This window comes from Anolis sagrei, chromosome 3 (assembly GCF_037176765.1).
Source record: "Anolis sagrei isolate rAnoSag1 chromosome 3, rAnoSag1.mat, whole genome shotgun sequence".
Taxonomy (NCBI): domain Eukaryota; kingdom Metazoa; phylum Chordata; class Lepidosauria; order Squamata; family Dactyloidae; genus Anolis; species Anolis sagrei.
In genome coordinates, this window is record NC_090023.1 from 61,185,645 (window position 1) to 61,203,939 (window position 18,295).

Below are 18,295 nucleotides of genomic sequence, written 5' to 3' on the forward strand. Positions count from 1 at the left end.
TGTGTGTGTGTATGTGTGTGTATATATATATCTTGTAAGCCACACTGAGTCCCCTTCGGGGTGAGAAGGGCGGCATATAAATGTTGTAAATAAAAATAAATAAATATCTTGGTAATTATGGGAAGTGCAAACAGTGATCCCTCACACCCATCTTTTCCTCTTCTTTTTTAAAGTAATGGCGATTGACTAAAAGGTCCTGAACATCCATCCAATTTTGCTTTCCTGTAACACCAGAACAATAGTAATACACCCTTTCAGGACTACTTCAGTTTGGTCTCTTGCAAAATTTTCTTGATGTATTGGCTTCATGGTAAGAGGGTTCACCCCCTCCCCACACACAAACAATATGAATCAGAAACCACATGCCAATATATAAAACAAGGACACCCGTTGTTGTAGCAGATTGTAAAGTGCCACTGTGACCAAGAGAACTGTTGCAGTTCCCTATTTTAGTATATTTCACTATTTCTAATTTGAGCAAGTTCCTTTCAATTATTTACAGTGTGTTAACTCTACATATGAAGACAGAAGTGAGCTTTCCCCATGCCTTCTATCTTCCATTCTGCTGATCTCTTTACATGGTGAATAATGGGTCTGAATAGGAAGGCATCCACCACAAGTTCCCAGCTATATGGAGAGCACCCATAGCCAAATCTCTTCTGGACAGAATCAGGAGGGCTTGAAAAGATGGGTAAAATGGAGACAGAGGGGCAAAGTTAGTATGATTTCTTTATTACATGTTGTTTCAGTATGCTTTATATTCAATGATATATTGAGGTTTGGGATAGGCTTCAACACCGTTCTGAAAAAAGTGCACAATTTCATTTCTAATTAATATATTTTGCTTTGTTTCTTCTAAACCGGAATGTATTCCAAATAGCACCTAAAGACAATTACTTTTGGAATGGGAGGGCATATTTTCTAAGTATGAGCTATTGATCTGACATAACTTGTAACCATACAAAATAAAAACATGCCATAATATATTTAATATAACTCACAGTACTGCACTTTTGAACATGAAAAAGACAGAAACTTAGTGACACACGTTTATTTTGAAGGGAAGTATATTAAGAAAAAATGTGAGCGAATGACCCACCCTTGTAAAATATATCCAAACATGACAATTCACAAAGGGATGGACAATAGTATATACTCATTTTTATAAATTTTAATTAACTGTTCACTAATAAATAGATACGTCATAATTCTATTGTCTTCATATCATGCACATAGAAGAAGGGTTTGTGCAGAGACCTATGAAAATCACTTGTGACTAGTAAGCTTCCTTTCACAGTGTTTGCAAAGGAAACAATGCAAGGAAGGAGGGAATCCTTTATAAAAAAATGTGCACATGAATTAGAGTACACATGAAGAGAGTATTCAGAATGCACATAGATGATAAATAGTCTAATTTCTAGGTGTATTAATAATCCATTTTCATTTATGGCAATATAAATTGTTTAAAGAGATAATTAGAGTTAACTCTGCACATTGTAATAATTAAATGAAGCCCAGAAAGATTCATATTAAAAATTGGCTGGCTATGTTTAAATCCAAAGAAATGGATCATTAGATTACATTTTTAAAAGGACTGGGTAAGTACAATAGTCTTTGCCTCACAAAATAACAATTATGTACAATGTTTACAATATTCAGAATGTTTCTTTTTGAAGCTGAATACTCTTAGAATTATAAACCATTAAATAGTCGTATGATAGAAAAAGTATAAAAATGTGATTATTTTGTCTTTAGGAAAATTACAAATCAAAGCACAGGAGATTGTTCGAGAGACACATTCTTGCTTTTATAATCTGTTTGAAGTTGGAAATCAGATAGCATGTCCAGTCTTAAGATGGATTTTAATGTTCGTTGCTGCATTCTCATGCTAACAGATGATTCCAGATCCAGTTCTAATAATTTGGCAGGAACAGTAATCTGATTCAGTTTGATTCCTTGATGGTAATTGTCTTTATCATGTCAGATAGGTTCTCTGTATCTAGATCTTCTTTGCTGTTATCTGAATTTTCTGGTGAGATGTAACAACCTGAGTCTCTTGGGCAGTCATTTAGTTGAGACTTGTTACAGTTGAGGTCAGGGCTTGAGGTCTGTGACACTTCCTGTGTTTCCTGGTCTTGTTCATCTGCAAAATTGAAGCAATATGTTATTTAATCCCCTTGATAGTTATGTGCAAGATTTGCAGGAAAAGCACAGGGTAATTTACAAAGCATTTATATAATAATGAATCAAGTGTTGGGTGCCAGAATAAAGGACATTTGGATTCAAACCCCAAATCATTCATGAAGATCACAGAAGGTAATCTTCATCACTCACCTTAACCGATGCTACAGGTCAGTTTTCAAAAATATGCCTTTTCTAAATGGTATACACAAATGACACATTAAACCCATACATATCACTACCTTCCCACATCCCAGTGTGTGACAAAGAATTTGGACTACAAATTCCATAACCTGTGACCACAGATGATGATGACTATGGATGATGAGAATTATTGTCCAGAATATTTGGGGAAATATGTTGCACTGGACACATCAAGTTAATTGAAAATGTGAGCACAGCCTATACTATCATTAGGCCAACAAGGCAGCCACCTGGGCACACACTTCACACAGGTCCAGTGCTGATTTTTGAAAGGTACTAAATTTGTAAAGGAAATTAAATATAAATAGAAATATTTCAAAGATTCAATTTTATCATCACAAGATTACTCAGAATGACTTGTATGCTAAAGCATTTTCTTAATACAGTGGAACCTTGACTTAAGAGTGTCCTTACTCAAGGGCATTTTAGTTAAGAGGCATTGTTTGGCCCTGGTTTCGCTTTAACATATGAGCAGCATTTTGAGTTAAGAACTAGAATGAGAGGGAGTGCTAGTGTGAGTGTACAGGGCTTTAGGGATTCAAGGGCGCAGCCTCCATATTTTGATAAATGTTTTTTTAATGTTTATATATTATACTAGCTGTGCCCTGCCACGCGTTGCTGTGGCTTTTAGTAAGAGTTTTGAAGTCTGTGCCTGGCCTCTCTTCCTTCCTTCACTCGCCCTCTTTCCCTCTTTCTCTCTCTCACACTCCTTCCTTTGCCCTCTTTCTCTCTCTCTCTCTCTCTCCCTCTCTCTCTCTCTCTGGCATCCCTCCGTCCTCCCCCTTCTTTATGCTTGTGTGTAAACTTGAGTACCTTCTGTTGGTCATGGGGGTTCAGTGTGGCATGTTTGCCCCAATTCTGTCGTTGGTGGGGTTCAGGATGCTCTTTGAGTTTTGGTAAACTCTGAATCCCAGTGACTACAACTCCCAAATGTCAAGGTCTATTTCCCTCAAACTCCATCTGTGTGGATATTAGGGCGTATTGAATGCTTTGGTCCGGATCCATCATTGTTGTCTTCCAAGTCGCCCCCTCCCTTCTCCCCACCCCTTCCCTCCCTGAGTCACTCCTTCCCTCCTCCCCCCCCTCCGGAAAGACACGCCCCCTCCCTTCGCCCCACCTCTTCTCTTCCTGATTGACTCCTGGAAGGAAAGGGGTGGGGCGAAGGGAGGGGGCGTGTCTTTCCGGAGGGGATGGGAGGAGGGAAGGAGTGACTCAGGGAGGGAAGGGGTGGGGCGAAGGGAGGGGGCGTGTCTTTCCGGAGGGGGTTGGAGGAGGGAAGGAGTGACTCAGGGAGGGAAGGGGTGGGGCGAAGGGAGGGGGCGTGTCTTTCCGGAGGGGATGGGAGGAGGGAAGGAGTGACTCAGGGAGGGAAGGGGTGGGGAGAAGGGAGGGGGCGAATTTGAAGACATGCCTCCTCCCTTCTCCCCACCCCTTCCCTCCCTGAGTCACTCCTTCCCTCCTCCCACCCCCTCCGGAAAGACACGCCCCCTCCCTTCGCCCCACCCCTTTCCTTCCAGGAGTCAATCAGGGAGGGAAGGGGTGGGGCGAAGGGAGGGGGCGTGTCTTTCCGGAGGGGGGGGAGGAGGGAAGGAGTGACTCAGGGAGGGAAGGGGTGGGGAGAAGGGAGGGGGCGAATTTGAAGACACGCCTCCTCTCTTCGCCCCACCCCTTTCCTCCGTGACTCACTCCTTCCCTCCTCCCTCCCTCTCCGGTTAGACACGCCCCCTCCCTTCACCCCACCCCTTTGTGTGTGCCACGCGGGGGGGGGGTGAGGGGCGGCGCGTGCGCGCGTGGCGGGGAGTTTGCACCGCGCACGTGTGTGTGTGCCGCGCGGGGGGAGGGGGGAGGGGCCGTGCGTGCGCGCGTGCCGGGGAGTTTGCGGCAGTGCGCATGTTCAGTTGTTTTGCGGTGTTTTTGTCGTTGTTGTGGTGTTTTTTTTTTAATTTGGAGTACATTAGTTTGTACCGAGTGGGTTGTCCTAGGGGCATGGCAATTCTGGTTCAGTTTCGTTGGGGGGTTGTGGAGTTATACGGCTCCGTACGACGCCCCTTACAGATTTATATTATAGATGTGAATCTGTGCATTGAATGTTTGCCATATATATGCTGTGTTCCGCCCTGAGTCCCCTTCGGGGTGAGAAGGGCGGCATTTAAATGTTTTAAATAAAATAATAAATAAATGTCTCTTGTGCCATGTGCTCTTGTCTGCTTTGGGAGATTGCTTTCCTCTATGCTCTTGTCCACTTTGAGGAACTTTAGATTATTGATTTTGTGTGCATTTTATTCCTGGTATGTTTAGTTTCATGAAGAGAGAGAGAGGGAGACAGACACTTCTATGGGCTGTTTTCCTTCCCAATCCCCATTCTTAAGACACCCCTCTCCCTCTCCAAAAAAAAGACTGCCCATTGGAATGCTCTGCAAAACATCACCATGTTTTCTAGCTGGAATTATGGATCTGATGCACACTAGGAGTTCAGAACATGACTGCTCCCCCTGTGTTCAGAGCTCAGGACACTTCAGCTTCATTTCAAGGACAATGAGCTACACATGATGGCTGGAAATGCTTAAATGTCATGCGATGGGCTCCATGCCTCTCCATGCTTGAAAAGTGACTGAAGATGTATTGTCGAAGTGGTTGAAGTGTCCTACGACAGGGAAATTTCTCCATGTGATGAGATCCTTATCCTTGCAATTTAAAATTTAGCAGATGTGTGCTTTCTAATTTTTTCCTAGGCCGAACAAATATATCTTGTACATTTGGGATTTCATTGCATTTTGAGCTGAGAGGAGGGAAGAGACGAAGGGGCAGAGGGGTCAGCTAAAGAGTTGACTGCAACTGCAACACAGGAGGAAGAGCAGGGACCAAAATAAGACAGAAAAAATATTTTCAAGAGACTACTCTTGCCCTGAGGATCCTTTTCTCCTTTTGGGACCCAGAAGAGAAGGGTTAAGCACTGAGACCAATAGTTGAACCCTGGAATTGGAGGGTTCTGTTTACTAATAAAGCAGATGTTGGTTCATCTCTAAAATATTAAAGACATAGAAATAGACTTTGCAAAGGGCACTGCTAAATGTTGGCGAATTTGTGAAATGTACTATCTTATCAGCCATGACAAGTCATGTAATTTTCCTAAAGTATAGCAGTTTCATAAAAGATAAATGGTTTTCAGTCAGAGTTGTCTAAGATAGGGTTAGCTGAGTCTGAGATATGCATCATTTTGACATGTATATTCTGATACTCCTTTAGTCCATAGGATTAGGCCATGGATACTGAAGAAATATAAGGCTAGTGCATATACTCTGACAAGAGCTGTGTTATAAATATTCATTATCTGCATTTTTGCCCTTGTGTTGCCCTTGGAGCTTGTTTCCATAAAGGTACGGGTGTCCCGCTTGCACTAATGTAAGAATATGGCTCATGACATAAAGACATTATCAGGAACCTTGTTTTGAGATTACTTTTTGCATAAATGAGGTCATCTTCTCCTGACTTTAGTAAAACTCTATATTTGTGTACCAGTTGAATCACAGGGTCATCTAAATAGTGTTGTATGGGTGAATAACATTTGGCCTTCCAGGTATTGTTGGACTGTAATTCAGTATGACCTCTCTAGATAGCATGACCAATAGAGATATATTATGGAAGACAGAGTCCAATAATACTTGGGAAATTTCAAGAAGAAGTTTGTTCAGAAGTTTTCTTATATAAAAAGAGCCCCCCCCCCACACACACACACACACGTGCACACACACACAGAGAAAAGTAGCACAAGAGGGATACATTTCCAGTACCAGCTTGTTCTTGATGTACTGGTTTTCTGTGGACAGAAATTTAATGTACCAGCAGCCTGCATTATTGTATGCTGATCATTTAGTTCTTTTTTTTCACAACACATTTCAGTGGTTTGCATTACTTATTTTGATGCTTTGGTATATGAAGGTAATATGCAGATAAAATATGATGAAGAACACAATTAACTGTTGTAAAAATACACTTTTGGTTTTAGAGGTGTCACTTTCTATACTTCTGAGGACAAGTCTTTTCTTCAGAACAGAGAAATGTGGTTTTTCTTTTCTACAAGTTTGGTTCAACCAAAACTCAAAGACCTGACAGGAAATTAGGAAAATATAGTAGATGTCCTCTAATGAAAAGGAAGTCACAGTTATGAAGAACATTTACTCAGCTCATGTGAGGTCATCAGCTGAGATAGGACCTTTCTAAATATGTTCCTAAAAAGCCATGCTTGTAGTGACCCTAGTATCACACACATCTAAATTTGATTACATAATAATATATCTTAAAAAAGGTAGAAGCAAGAACGATTGTCATGAAATTTGAATGTGGACCCAGCCCATAGCAAGCTGGTTGCTTATTGAAATCAATTGAACAAATTAGTGCAGTTAACTTGTCCCTATTAACTTCAATGGGACAAGAAAAAAACATATATGGTCTAAAAAGAGTGTTTGAGTTTAATAATTGTTCTTGAATAAATGAAAGATGACTTCATAGTATAAGCTCAGTTAGAAAGGGGCATTAGTTCTTCGACAATTACCCTATATACTCATGTATATGTCTAGAAATTTTAGTCAAAAATCATCCCCCCAAAAACTGGATGAGCTTATCCATGGGTCAGCATGGATAACTCTAATAAAAAAACTCCAACTATTCCCTTCTCTGAGTAGAGTGGCAAACTACAAGAGATTTGTTCATCTTTAAAAAGGGATAAATCCCCACTGCTTTGATCTTTTTCAAAGCTTGAGTAAGAAAATGGCAGCAACTGTAGGGGCAGCTAGACTCAAGAGTCAACAGTGGTGCTTTTCCCTCTCTGTGCAATGGCCATCAACATAACCACAGATCACATCAAAATTCATACATTCAAAATCCAAAATCTAAAAGCTGTCCTCGACTTATACACAAGATTGACTTATACATGGCTACTTATTGGCACATGATTTTTTTGACTGATAATTCTTGAGGATTTATTAATGACTTAGATGTAGGTTAGAAGGCATGATCATCAAGTTCGCAGACAACACCAAATTGGGAGAGATAGCCAATACTCCAGAGGACAGGAGCAGGATTCAAAACGATCTTGACAGATTAGAGAGATGGGCCAAAATTAACAAAATGAAGTTCAACAGTGAAAATGCAAGATACTCCACTAAGGCAAAAAAAATGAAATGTAAAGATACGCCTGGCTTGAGAGCAGTATGTGTGAAAAAGATCTTGGAGTTCTTGTAGACAACAAGTTAAACATGAGCCAACAATGTGATGTGGCGGCAAGAAACGCCAATGGGATTTTGGCCTGCATCAATAGGAGCATAGTGTCTAGATCCAGGGAAGTAATGCTACCCCTCTATTCTGCCTTGATTAGACCACACCTGGAATACTGTGTCCAATTCTGGGCACCACAATTGAAGAGAGAGATTGACAAGCTGGAATGTGTCCAGAGGAGAGCGATTAAATGATCAAGGGTCTGGAGAACAAGCCCTCTGAGGAGCGGCTTAAGGAGCTGGGCATGTTTAGCCTGAAGAAGAGAAGGCTGAGAGGAGATATGATAGCCATGAATAAATATGTGAGAGGAAGCCACAGGGAGGAGGGAGCAAGCTTGTTTTCGGCTTCCCTGGAGACTAGGATGTGGAACAATGGCTTCAAACTACAAGAGAGGAGATTCCATCTGAACATGAGGAAGAACTTCCTGACTGTGAGAGCTGTTCAGCAATGGAACTCTCTGCCCCGGAGTGTGGTGGAGGCTCCTTCTTTGGGAGCTTTTAAAAAGAGGCTGGATGGCCATCTGTCAGGGGTGATTTGAATGCAATATTCCTGCTTCTTGGAAGGGGGTTGGACTGGATGGCCCATGAGGCCCCTTCCAACTCTATGATTCTATGATTCTAGGATGCTTAACTTCATCTTCGTAGGTGGGAGGACTATGCATGACCACCTCACCATTCTGGGGTCCATGACTCCCAGATAGTGGTTATACCATAGAGGACAAACCTTCTAGAAGCTATAAGATGATGCTCATAACAGTGGGGTGTAGTTGCTTCTCCTCCTCCAAAAACAACACTAAGTATGGAGAAAGGGTCCTGCTCTCAGGAAGAGAGAGAAAGAGAGAGATTGAGATCTTCCTGTTGGCATCCTAACTCACTCTAGACTATATGATGCCTTGTACAGAAGGCATCCCCCAGCAAACCCCAAAAGTCAAGTACATTGAAACTGAAACAGTTAAGTATGAGCTGTAAAGTACTATATATATATATATGCAGTTATAGTGTAGCTAATGTTTATGGACAGGCAGAAAACCCAGTGACTATATCCTTTGTCAATCTTCCAAAAACAGAACTCACTAAAAATGCACAAACTTGACTTGATGATATCCCTTCTTCTGCACAACCATTTAAGAGTCCTGATCAGTTTTTCATCAGGCAATCCTAGAAGGATCAAGTATATTACTACTTTTACAAGTATCCTAATTTTGCTACATTTATTGCCTGAGGGTCAATGTTTTTGAATATTAAGAACAGCAAAAAGTCACATATGATGCCTATGGGAACCAATCATCTCGATTTTGATTCGAAGTTGCAGTAGAAAAGCTGCAGTAATGCAGATGTTTGTTGAAGAGAAATTACGTCCAAACTAAACCACTAGATTTCCCTCCAGCCCCAGGCGGCTAAAACAAAATTGCATTTTTTTCATCTAGGTGATGACTTGGCTTGTATTTTGGTTATTTCCAATGCAATTTCTGGAGTCAGTAACTAGAGTCTCTTGTACAATTGGGTAATTATGCTTCTCACTTCTAAGCAGTACAGATAATCAATTTTAATTAGGAAATCATTTATACTAGGCAGAGTCATGCCTCTTTAAGAAAAAAATATTGACCTTGCAAAGTTGATTTCAAATGCAATATTTAGTTACAACAATGATGTTCAGCTTTTTCAACCCAATTTTCCACTTGGGTTGACTTAAGCACAATGGTTTAGCCAAGGTCATGCAGAATTAGTTACTCTGCTAAGAGTTGACCTCAGGATCACACTGGCTCCCATTCTTTCATTATAATTACTTGACTGAATGACCTATTATATCCCATTGCATACTTATGATATTTTATTTTACCATCTGCATGACTGATGTACATTGGTGAAAAATACTACATTTTATACTAAATGGGAAAGATAATTTGCCACTGCAACCCACATCAACTTTTGCTATTCAGATATTATATATGTGTATGTATCAGTGTGCACAATCCCTGCCGGGGCTATTAAGGGCATGAGTGAATCACAATGTATTATGCAATACATAAGTTTGAATCACATATACCACACACTCTTCTGCTTTGTACAAACAGTGTAGTCCTCCTTTTAACAATAAAGATTTAACTGAGTCACAGCCAGGTTATTATTGCATTCCTTTAGGCTAGAATACCACAGGATTTCATACAAAAATAATGTGTATTATATTCAGTGGGGCTTATTATATTTATTTATTCATATGCTTTATTTATCTGAATTATTTATTCAATTTATACTCCACAATTTTTTCTGCTAAAGGACCCAGTGTATATAAACAAACATATACTGGTTTGTATTATCAGTTTTAGTCACCTCACTATTCACAATTTCTACTATTGTAAAAACATTGTTATGACGACTCAAGAAAGCAAATACTACATTTAGGGATGCTGGGAATTTTTATCTGTTTCTTTAGTCTGTGTTAGTATCCATAGGCTGTTCTATATAGTCACTTTATCTTGACACTTTTTTTATCATGTCAGAAGCAACTGCAAGTTGCGTCTGGTGTGAGAGAATTGGCTGACTGCAGGGACATTGCCCAGGGGATTTACCTTCCTTGGGAGGCTTCACTCATGTCTCCAAATGGGAAGCTGGAGCTGACAGATGGGAGCTCACCCCTTCTTGCGGATTTGAACCACAACATTCAGATCAGCAGTTCAGCTGGCACAAGGATTTAACCCATTGCACCACCGCAGCTCCACTCTTGACGCTGATCCAAAATGTTAAATTCAGGATTGTCCCTGATATGGTTTTTACTACCAGCTCCTGGGCTGATGCAGAGGCAGGAGAGGATATTTACTACTAGACCTTGGGCTACTGCAAAGGCAGGAAGGAATATTGACCATCCAGTCAGACTACTGAGCAGCCATCCTTACCATTCCCCTCCTGTTCTTATCATAGTGGTAGACTCTTGATCCGACATGGCTAGTATCCACCTCTTATCACATGGCGTGACATTGACTGGATTGACACAACAACACAGAAGTACTGATAATTTTCTGATACATGAAACTCACTAAGGTTCATTAAACATTACCGTCATCGTTCCATTCTATATTTTAATGATTTAATGGACTAAGATGTAATTTAATAAAATAAAATATCAAGAAGAAGCTCAGCACATACTTTCATAGTCCTGCAGATTCTCAATAGCAGTCAGTAACCTTGTTCTGTCTTCTGGACCTTCAATGTTAAGTTCAATTAAATGACTTTCTTTTAGATCTTTCAAATCTTCCAGAGTCTCATAGCCATTTAGCAAGAGGGTTGAAGCATAGTCCTGAGAAAACAAATTAAATTCCCGTTACAATAACAGACATTTGTACACTGATAGCTTCACTGAATCAATAGGATTACGTAGTATAGCAAACAGTATCATCTAGTGTATTGAAACCAAAATGAATGAACCAAATCAATGTACAATATGTATGCCTTTTGTTTCTTGTAAGAAAAGCCATGTTCAGATATACAGTGCAGGCCATGATCAGAGAAACATTAATGCCTTTGAAATCTTACTGAATCATCTAGCTTATCTTTTCTACTGATACCAGTGGAATTGGGAGTGCAATTCTACACATTTAACTGGCAGCATATCAAAGGAGAATTGCTTTAGTGTGTACAGGTATGAAACTGCTTTGTTGGAATTGCATAACTTTTGCAATGTTGTGTCCAAGAGTGATAGTCAACTAGTGTTTTCCTATGATGGAATGGAAGCTATGAAATGCATCATCCTTCAGAAGTTACTGGATGGTCCTTGTGCCCTATTCCAGCTCTATGATTGTATAATCCCTACTGGTGTTATTGTGCCACTGGTGCCCCTCTGTCCCCAGAATGTCCTATTGGGTTAGGGATCTTGCAGAAAATATTGGGATGATGCCAGATGTAGTTGGGGGTGGGTGGGTGGGATGGGGCAGTAATTGAGAGATTTCTATTGCATGACAGGAGGTCCATTTGTGCCATGGAGGCTAAACAATTCTTAAAATTCAAAATTGCACCTCTAACTTTAGGTTTCCTTTATTCACTGTTTTACATTTTCAGCAAAAGATTTCTGAATCTAGAGTTGGACAAATTCTGGACTCTAAGACCCTCTGTATTGATTTGCTATATTGCTTCATCAAACCATACTTGACTGTTATGCAAAGAAATATTTATATCTAGTTTGTAGGGAAAACAATGCAAACAGGGTAATTTATAACTGTGTCATTGCTGCACACAACATAAAGCATGGCAGCACAGACATTTGACTTTGCTGTTTGGTGCATATTTATAGGCTTGTATGTCTGAAACTTGTGTATGTGATAGAATTGTATCTTTTTTTACTTAGCAGTTCTAGTTTAAACACAATAATTAGCATTTGGAATTGGTATTGTAATTGTTAAGCACTCTATATATACTGCTTATGTCATTTTAGATCAATGTTGCAATATTTTCTCATAAGTTGACAAAAATAGCAAATACTGAAGTTTTATACACCCTAGGAACTACATTTAAATCAGCTACAAACTGTTTCAGTACATAAAGAAAATGAAGTGAAGGATTTTATTAACTAAACAGTAAATAAAACTGCCAAACTCATGAAAAGGATTTTCTGTGTTAAACCATGCTCTTCTTTTTTTTTAAAAAAAAACAGGAGGCAGGATGTTGGTAGCAAATGGCTAACAAGTTAATTCAAAGCAAGCCTTTACAGAGTTACTGTCATATAAAAGAGAAACTTAAGAGTGCAAATCCTGAAGATTTCTGAAAAAAATATACAGTGAGGATAATTATACACAACCTCTGAGGATACCTGCCATAGATGTGAGTGAAACACCAGGAGACAATGCTTCTGGAACATGGCCATGCAACCCAGTGATTCCGGCTATGAAAGCCTTTGACAACACAATACTGAATATATTTACATTCAAAATGGCAATTTTGACTACAAATTGCAAGTCAGAGAGTCCAAATCCTGAATATATAGGAAAACAATAAAATATGCTAAAGATGCATAACCAAAAGGAGCAGTTTTTAACTAACCTGGAGATTAAGTCGCTCTAGGAGTTCTTGCAAAGAATTAGGTTTGGCTCTTTTACTCTTCTTGTGTGGCTTTCTGGTTCTGGGTGTGGAATTCTCTTCTTCAATAAGATCCACATAAATAAATTTGAAATTTCCCACTTTGTTGTTTAGCAATCCTGTCCACATGCCCATTGGAGTCTTACAGATGATGTCAATTATGTCTCCTTTCTGGAAAGAGGAGAAAAACAAAATGGTTCTCTGAAAGGAGTATAGATTAATTGTGTATAAGAAGACCATATTTCCACATGTTATTCCAAAACTAAGTTACATTAGAGTATCCACATGTGTGTATGAATATTTGCTAAGCTTGTTATACCAAACAAATATTTTGAAAATTAAATAAAATGCACAAATGTAACCCAGTTGATATGTCATATCAACTTTCCCTATCTTCACACTTTCCAGATGTATTGGATTACAATAGCCATCACTCCCAGTCCACTGGGATGATCAGAGCTATAGTTCAATGCATTTGGATGCACTAAACTGGGGAAACCCAAATGTCCTACTACAGTCCAGTAAAACTGGAAAGGAAGTCATGGCAACAGGATATAGCATACTTATTATTTTTCAGTGTCATCTATCCTCTAGGATAAAGCACTTTAAACTGTAATTAAGTTTGTTGCATATTGGTATTCGTGAAAAGGAATGCTAGCACTGACACATAGGAAATTATTCAGTAGAGTAATTTAAACAAGGTGCAAAAAAAAGCGCTTCCTAAACAAGACTTTGATGTCAACTCATTGTGTTTTACTCACCATATGAGGAAATGGAAAATATTAGCTCTGCTCCTCCATTGCCAGTTACATTATTTTCTACACATTGAGGAGAGTAATCTAGAGACATGCCTCTGCTATCAATGGAAACCCTCGACATAAGTTAGATACCTGCTTTTCTAGAGCTCTCTGTTGATACAGAGCCTCTGTGCATAAAATGCAATGATAGTGAACAGGGAGGATTGGTTTCCTCCCATATTGAATCAATATCTTTAAAATGATCAGATCCAAAAATATCCATTAGGGAGGCAACAAAATGGAAGAGGCAGAGGAAGATGAGAGAAACGCCAAGTTATTTAAAACTATGAAACAGGAAACTTAAAGTTCCAAATAAATGCTAAGGAAAAGTACCCATAGCTTTTTCTCTTGAACATTTTCTTGGCTCTTTCATTGCTTTATCAAGCAATAATAAAGAAACAAAAGAGCCACAATAAAATCTCATTTTGTGAGACATTCCTAAGTACTCCAATTAGGTGTTTTCATTACAAAAATACAGTTTTGCACACAGGGTTGTTATAGGTTTTTTGGGCTGTATGGCAATGTCCTAGAAGCATTCTCTTCTGACGTTCGCCTGTATCTATGGCAGGCATCCTCAGAGGTTGTGAGATCAAAACCCAAAAAACCTACAACCACCCAGTGATTCTGGCCATGAAAGCCTTCCACAATAGTTTTGCACACAATTTTTTCTTCAGAAACAGGGTTTCAACACACAAAACCTAAGTGTATTTTTTTGCAGAATAATTTTCTGGTCAAAAGCTATAATGGAAATAACTGGAAATTAAGTACCCTTTGATGCAAGGATGAAATAATTGAAAATATGCTTATTTATTGTTGTTGTTGTTGTTTGATTTATTGAATTTATATCCTGCCTTTAACTCAGTGAAATCCAAGGCTGCTTATTGCTGATGCCTACCACAAACACAAAATCACCTTTTTACTAAATTAACTTACTGTGACTTGAGACTCCCAGTTTATGGTTATTTTGTCACAATTGGCATCACTTGACATTTGTGTAAGCCACATTCCCAATTTATATACTCACTTAAAATTGGAAGGATTCCTTGGTGGTCTTTGCAATGCTTTTTTGTTTTAACTATTCTAAATAATTTGAAGTTTTTCAACAAACCTGGTCTTCTTACTGCTCAACATATGATAATCACATGCTCCATTATATCCTTTAAAAGTTATTTAAGATCTTCTTGCATTTTGTTTGTGAAATTAATCTCCTTTCCTATTTTCCTAATCTGGGCAATAGCCCCATCCTTATGATGAAAACTCTTCCCCTTCCCTCAAAACTGTGAAAGCTTTCTTGATACTGTTTTTGTTATTATTATTATTATTATTATTGCTGGTAACCTCTGAAAACTTGTGCAACGTGTACATTGTTGCTTAGCTCCTTTTTTTTTTTTAGCAATCCTCAATCATTCTGCAGAAATGTGTCCTTTTTCAACTTCCTTTTTACTAATTCCTTTATTTTAGAGAGGTTTCCTCTTTTGAGCTAAAATGTAATTATATTGAACTTCCTTGGCAATTTCTCACCTATACATTGCATTTAAACACCCATACTTCCTTTTCCATCTCCTATCATATACATCCATTGGATGGCCCTATTTTCTATCCACTTTAGCCACACCATGCATAATTTATACACTGCTTTTTTGTCCCTCAAATAGCCTAATGTGCTAATTTTAAGTTCTTTGTGACATTCCTCTGTAGTCACTAGTTCACAACTCCCAAAAGGAAGTTCTACTTAATGAACAATGTTCGCTCTCTTAGCCCTTGTTGCAGATTACTGTGATCCCTTACAATCTAACCTTTGGGGTTGGAGAAAATCCCAGAGACAAAGAAGGTAGGATAGGGGAAATTCACACTTCCCAATAGCAGAAGTACCTTTCTACTTACATATTTGCATCCAAACCAAAATAATACTATATTGGGTATTAAGGAATATGTTTGATCCAAATGTTTTTTTGGTCATAATTCCTATTTTCTGAATATTTGCATTAAATTATTGAGGTTTTTTAGAATAGCTGAGGTTTCCCCTTCATCCACCTTAACAAAGTGCTCATCATTGTTATGCTCTGGTAAAAACTGACAACTTAGGCAGACCCTCTTTCCTCCCGGGGTGAAATTATCACTTCAGAGTTCTCAGTCAGTAGTGAAGCAGCACTTAATCATACCCCACATTGCAGAAAGATGAGCACGAGACATCATCTTGTCTTAGTTAATATGGAAAAGTGAAACATGGCTTCTCACACCACCTTCCTCAACTGTAACTCATGTCACACTACCGCAGAATGTTTGGCAGCACCCTGCAAAGTCAGACTAGGACAGAAACTGCCAGGTGATTATTAGTCACATCATTTTTGGACTGACATGCAAAGCTTTAGGATATAAACACATTTTAAAGCAAAGCTGAGAGCTGTCTCACCTTGATCTTGAGAGAGTCTGTGTCATAAGGACTTGGTGTGAAGTCTGTGTGCACTTTGGCTTTGCCACAGAATGGGCCAGTGTAAGGGACTTCATCATCAAGCCTCAGGCTGTCCCTGTTGCTTGTTCCATCTGAGCAACTTGTTACTCCACCTGAAAGAAATAAGAATGATCAGTCTTACATAGAATCAAAGATGGATACCATGCAAAGACAAGAATCTGTTGGAAAGATATGGTTAGTTCCAGACAATTATTTGAAGTTCTCCACTTAGAGCTGGCAGAGGAGGGTGGTGGGATTTGGCCAAAGTTAAGCATTTCTTGGTCCCATTACATTGAAATCTTTAGGACTTAAGAGCACTTAGCTATGGTTGGATTATTCCCATGTAATTAATTAACATGCTGCAGGATAATCTTTACTTGAGATAATGTTCTAACAGATTCTCAAAGTCCTAAAACAGAACAAGTGCTCATAAACTGTTCAAAGGCTGCATTAGCAGACTTCTGTGGTGATAACTTGAGTTTAGATTTCCCTCAAATATTAAAAGTAATAATGATAACTGTCAAAGTACTATTTAAATAATATCTCATTGAATGTTTCATCTTCATTCAGGTGAAGAGAAATATAATTCACCATAGGTGTCTTTGAGTAGTACACTAGCAGCATTGTTTCCGAAAAATCACACACTGCAGAGAGGAAAGTATTGGGTTTAGATTTCTGTCATTTTGTTACAGCTAAACAATCTCACATCAGCACATTCGAGCAAGTGCTGCAATACTCCATTCAAATATGCTTTAGGCTGGAACCACACTGACATATATCCGAGGATCTGATCCCGGATTATCTGGCAGTGTAGACTCATATAATCTAGTTCAAAGCAGATAATCTGGGATCAGATTCTGGATTATGGGGCAGTGTAGATCCAGCCTAAGATAGCAACCACAAGACCTTGAAAGAGATAATGGAACAATAAAATGATTTTCATGATGCAGTTGCTTAAGTGCAAAAGAATAAATATGGATTCTGTGAACATTCTGAAAGAGACCCTCTATTTTCTTTCAACAAACAATGTCCACACCCACAAAATCAGGGCTATCCCTGCCACTGGGCAGAGTGAGACTGGCTCAGGCAGTTGACAGGATGTCATGAAAGAATGTGCTACTTAATTGCTTGTTATTGTATGATAATTGTATAAAGTTTCTATTTTATTTCCTGCCAAAATTCCTTAGGTATTAGGGTATTCATGTAATTTTGGTGTGTGTTTGCACAACTGGTGCATTAGCTATGTTTATCTCTTGTGATATCTGGTCTGACTAAGATGAAAAATACCTTTATCATGTCCAATTGGGAGTAGTGTAGCACTTTGGAAACTGTTCAGAATCATCACTGAGGTGTTATAGGAAACATATAAATCCCTTATTGTAACATTGGCTATCTATCTATTTCTAGGTAGAATTCAGAGTGCTGATTATGATCCTTAAAGTCCTATACAACTTAGGTTCAGAGTATCTGAAAGACTGTATCTCCCTATATGAGCTTTTTCATGTGTAGCAAGTAATGCTGGTAATTTCTAGTAGTAAGGGTCTCTCAGCTTTTTAAATTAGAAACACAAAGTTAAATAGTTGAACACATCTAAACACAATAAGATAAAGGCATGCATTCTGCATCAAAAACACCTTCAGCCACAAAAAGGCAAGAGCCAAAGGCCTTCATAAATAAAACGTGTTTGCTGGATAACTGAAAGAAAACAGAGAGGAGGCCAACCACCTCTGCAATCTATTTATGTGATGTGCTGTTAATATCACATAAAGAGCTTAAACTTAAGTTTAAGTAATTTAAACAGGCATTGGCTCCATATTGTTTTTAACTATTGTTTCATATGTTGTGAGCTTTCTCAAGGGTCATGTTTTCTGGCAAAAAATTAAAAAGTAAATGGAAAAGTAAAGTAGAAATATCTAGACTACACTGACTGATGGAGCTCACACCAGGGTAAGTTAATTCTCTATATAACCTTACTGTTGCATTTCTGACAGAGAACAGAACCTAAAGATATTGCTCTGCAATTGAGCTCTTAAATTGATAGAATTGACAGGAGCCATGTCTCTTTGAAAACATAGTTAACCCAGACCCTGGATGTGAAATGGAACTGATATGTCAATGAACAATTCTGTTTTACAGTGGAGTTATGCTTTAGCTCAAAAGGCTGAGATGGGATGCTTTAACATCATTAATCAATTCGACTAGACAGAATGACAATATAAAAGCTTATATAAGGATGTCTCAGTGAAAGCATATGGTAGAAAAATCTGTATTGGTGCTTGCGATTTGAACACGGTATCTCATCAGATTACAGCTCATCCATA

General features: G+C 38.8%; 1 protein-coding gene across 5 annotated transcripts in view; it reads right to left on the bottom strand.

Moving 5' to 3' along the window:
* Window positions 1–709: 709 nt before the first annotated feature.
* Window positions 710–18,295, bottom strand: part of SAMSN1 (SAM domain, SH3 domain and nuclear localization signals 1) — a 107,690-nt gene continuing 90,104 nt past the window's right edge. For all 5 annotated transcript variants that reach the window (XM_060770506.2, XM_060770507.2, XM_060770508.2 and 2 more), the window contains 4 exons: window positions 15,936–16,087; window positions 12,690–12,896; window positions 10,803–10,953; window positions 710–2,143 (listed from right to left, as the gene is read on the bottom strand). In XM_060770506.2, the coding sequence (XP_060626489.2) occupies window positions 1,944–2,143; window positions 10,803–10,953; window positions 12,690–12,896; window positions 15,936–16,087 (710 nt within the window). In that variant the 3' untranslated portion in view covers window positions 710–1,943. The remainder of the gene's footprint in view (window positions 2,144–10,802; window positions 10,954–12,689; window positions 12,897–15,935; window positions 16,088–18,295) is intronic.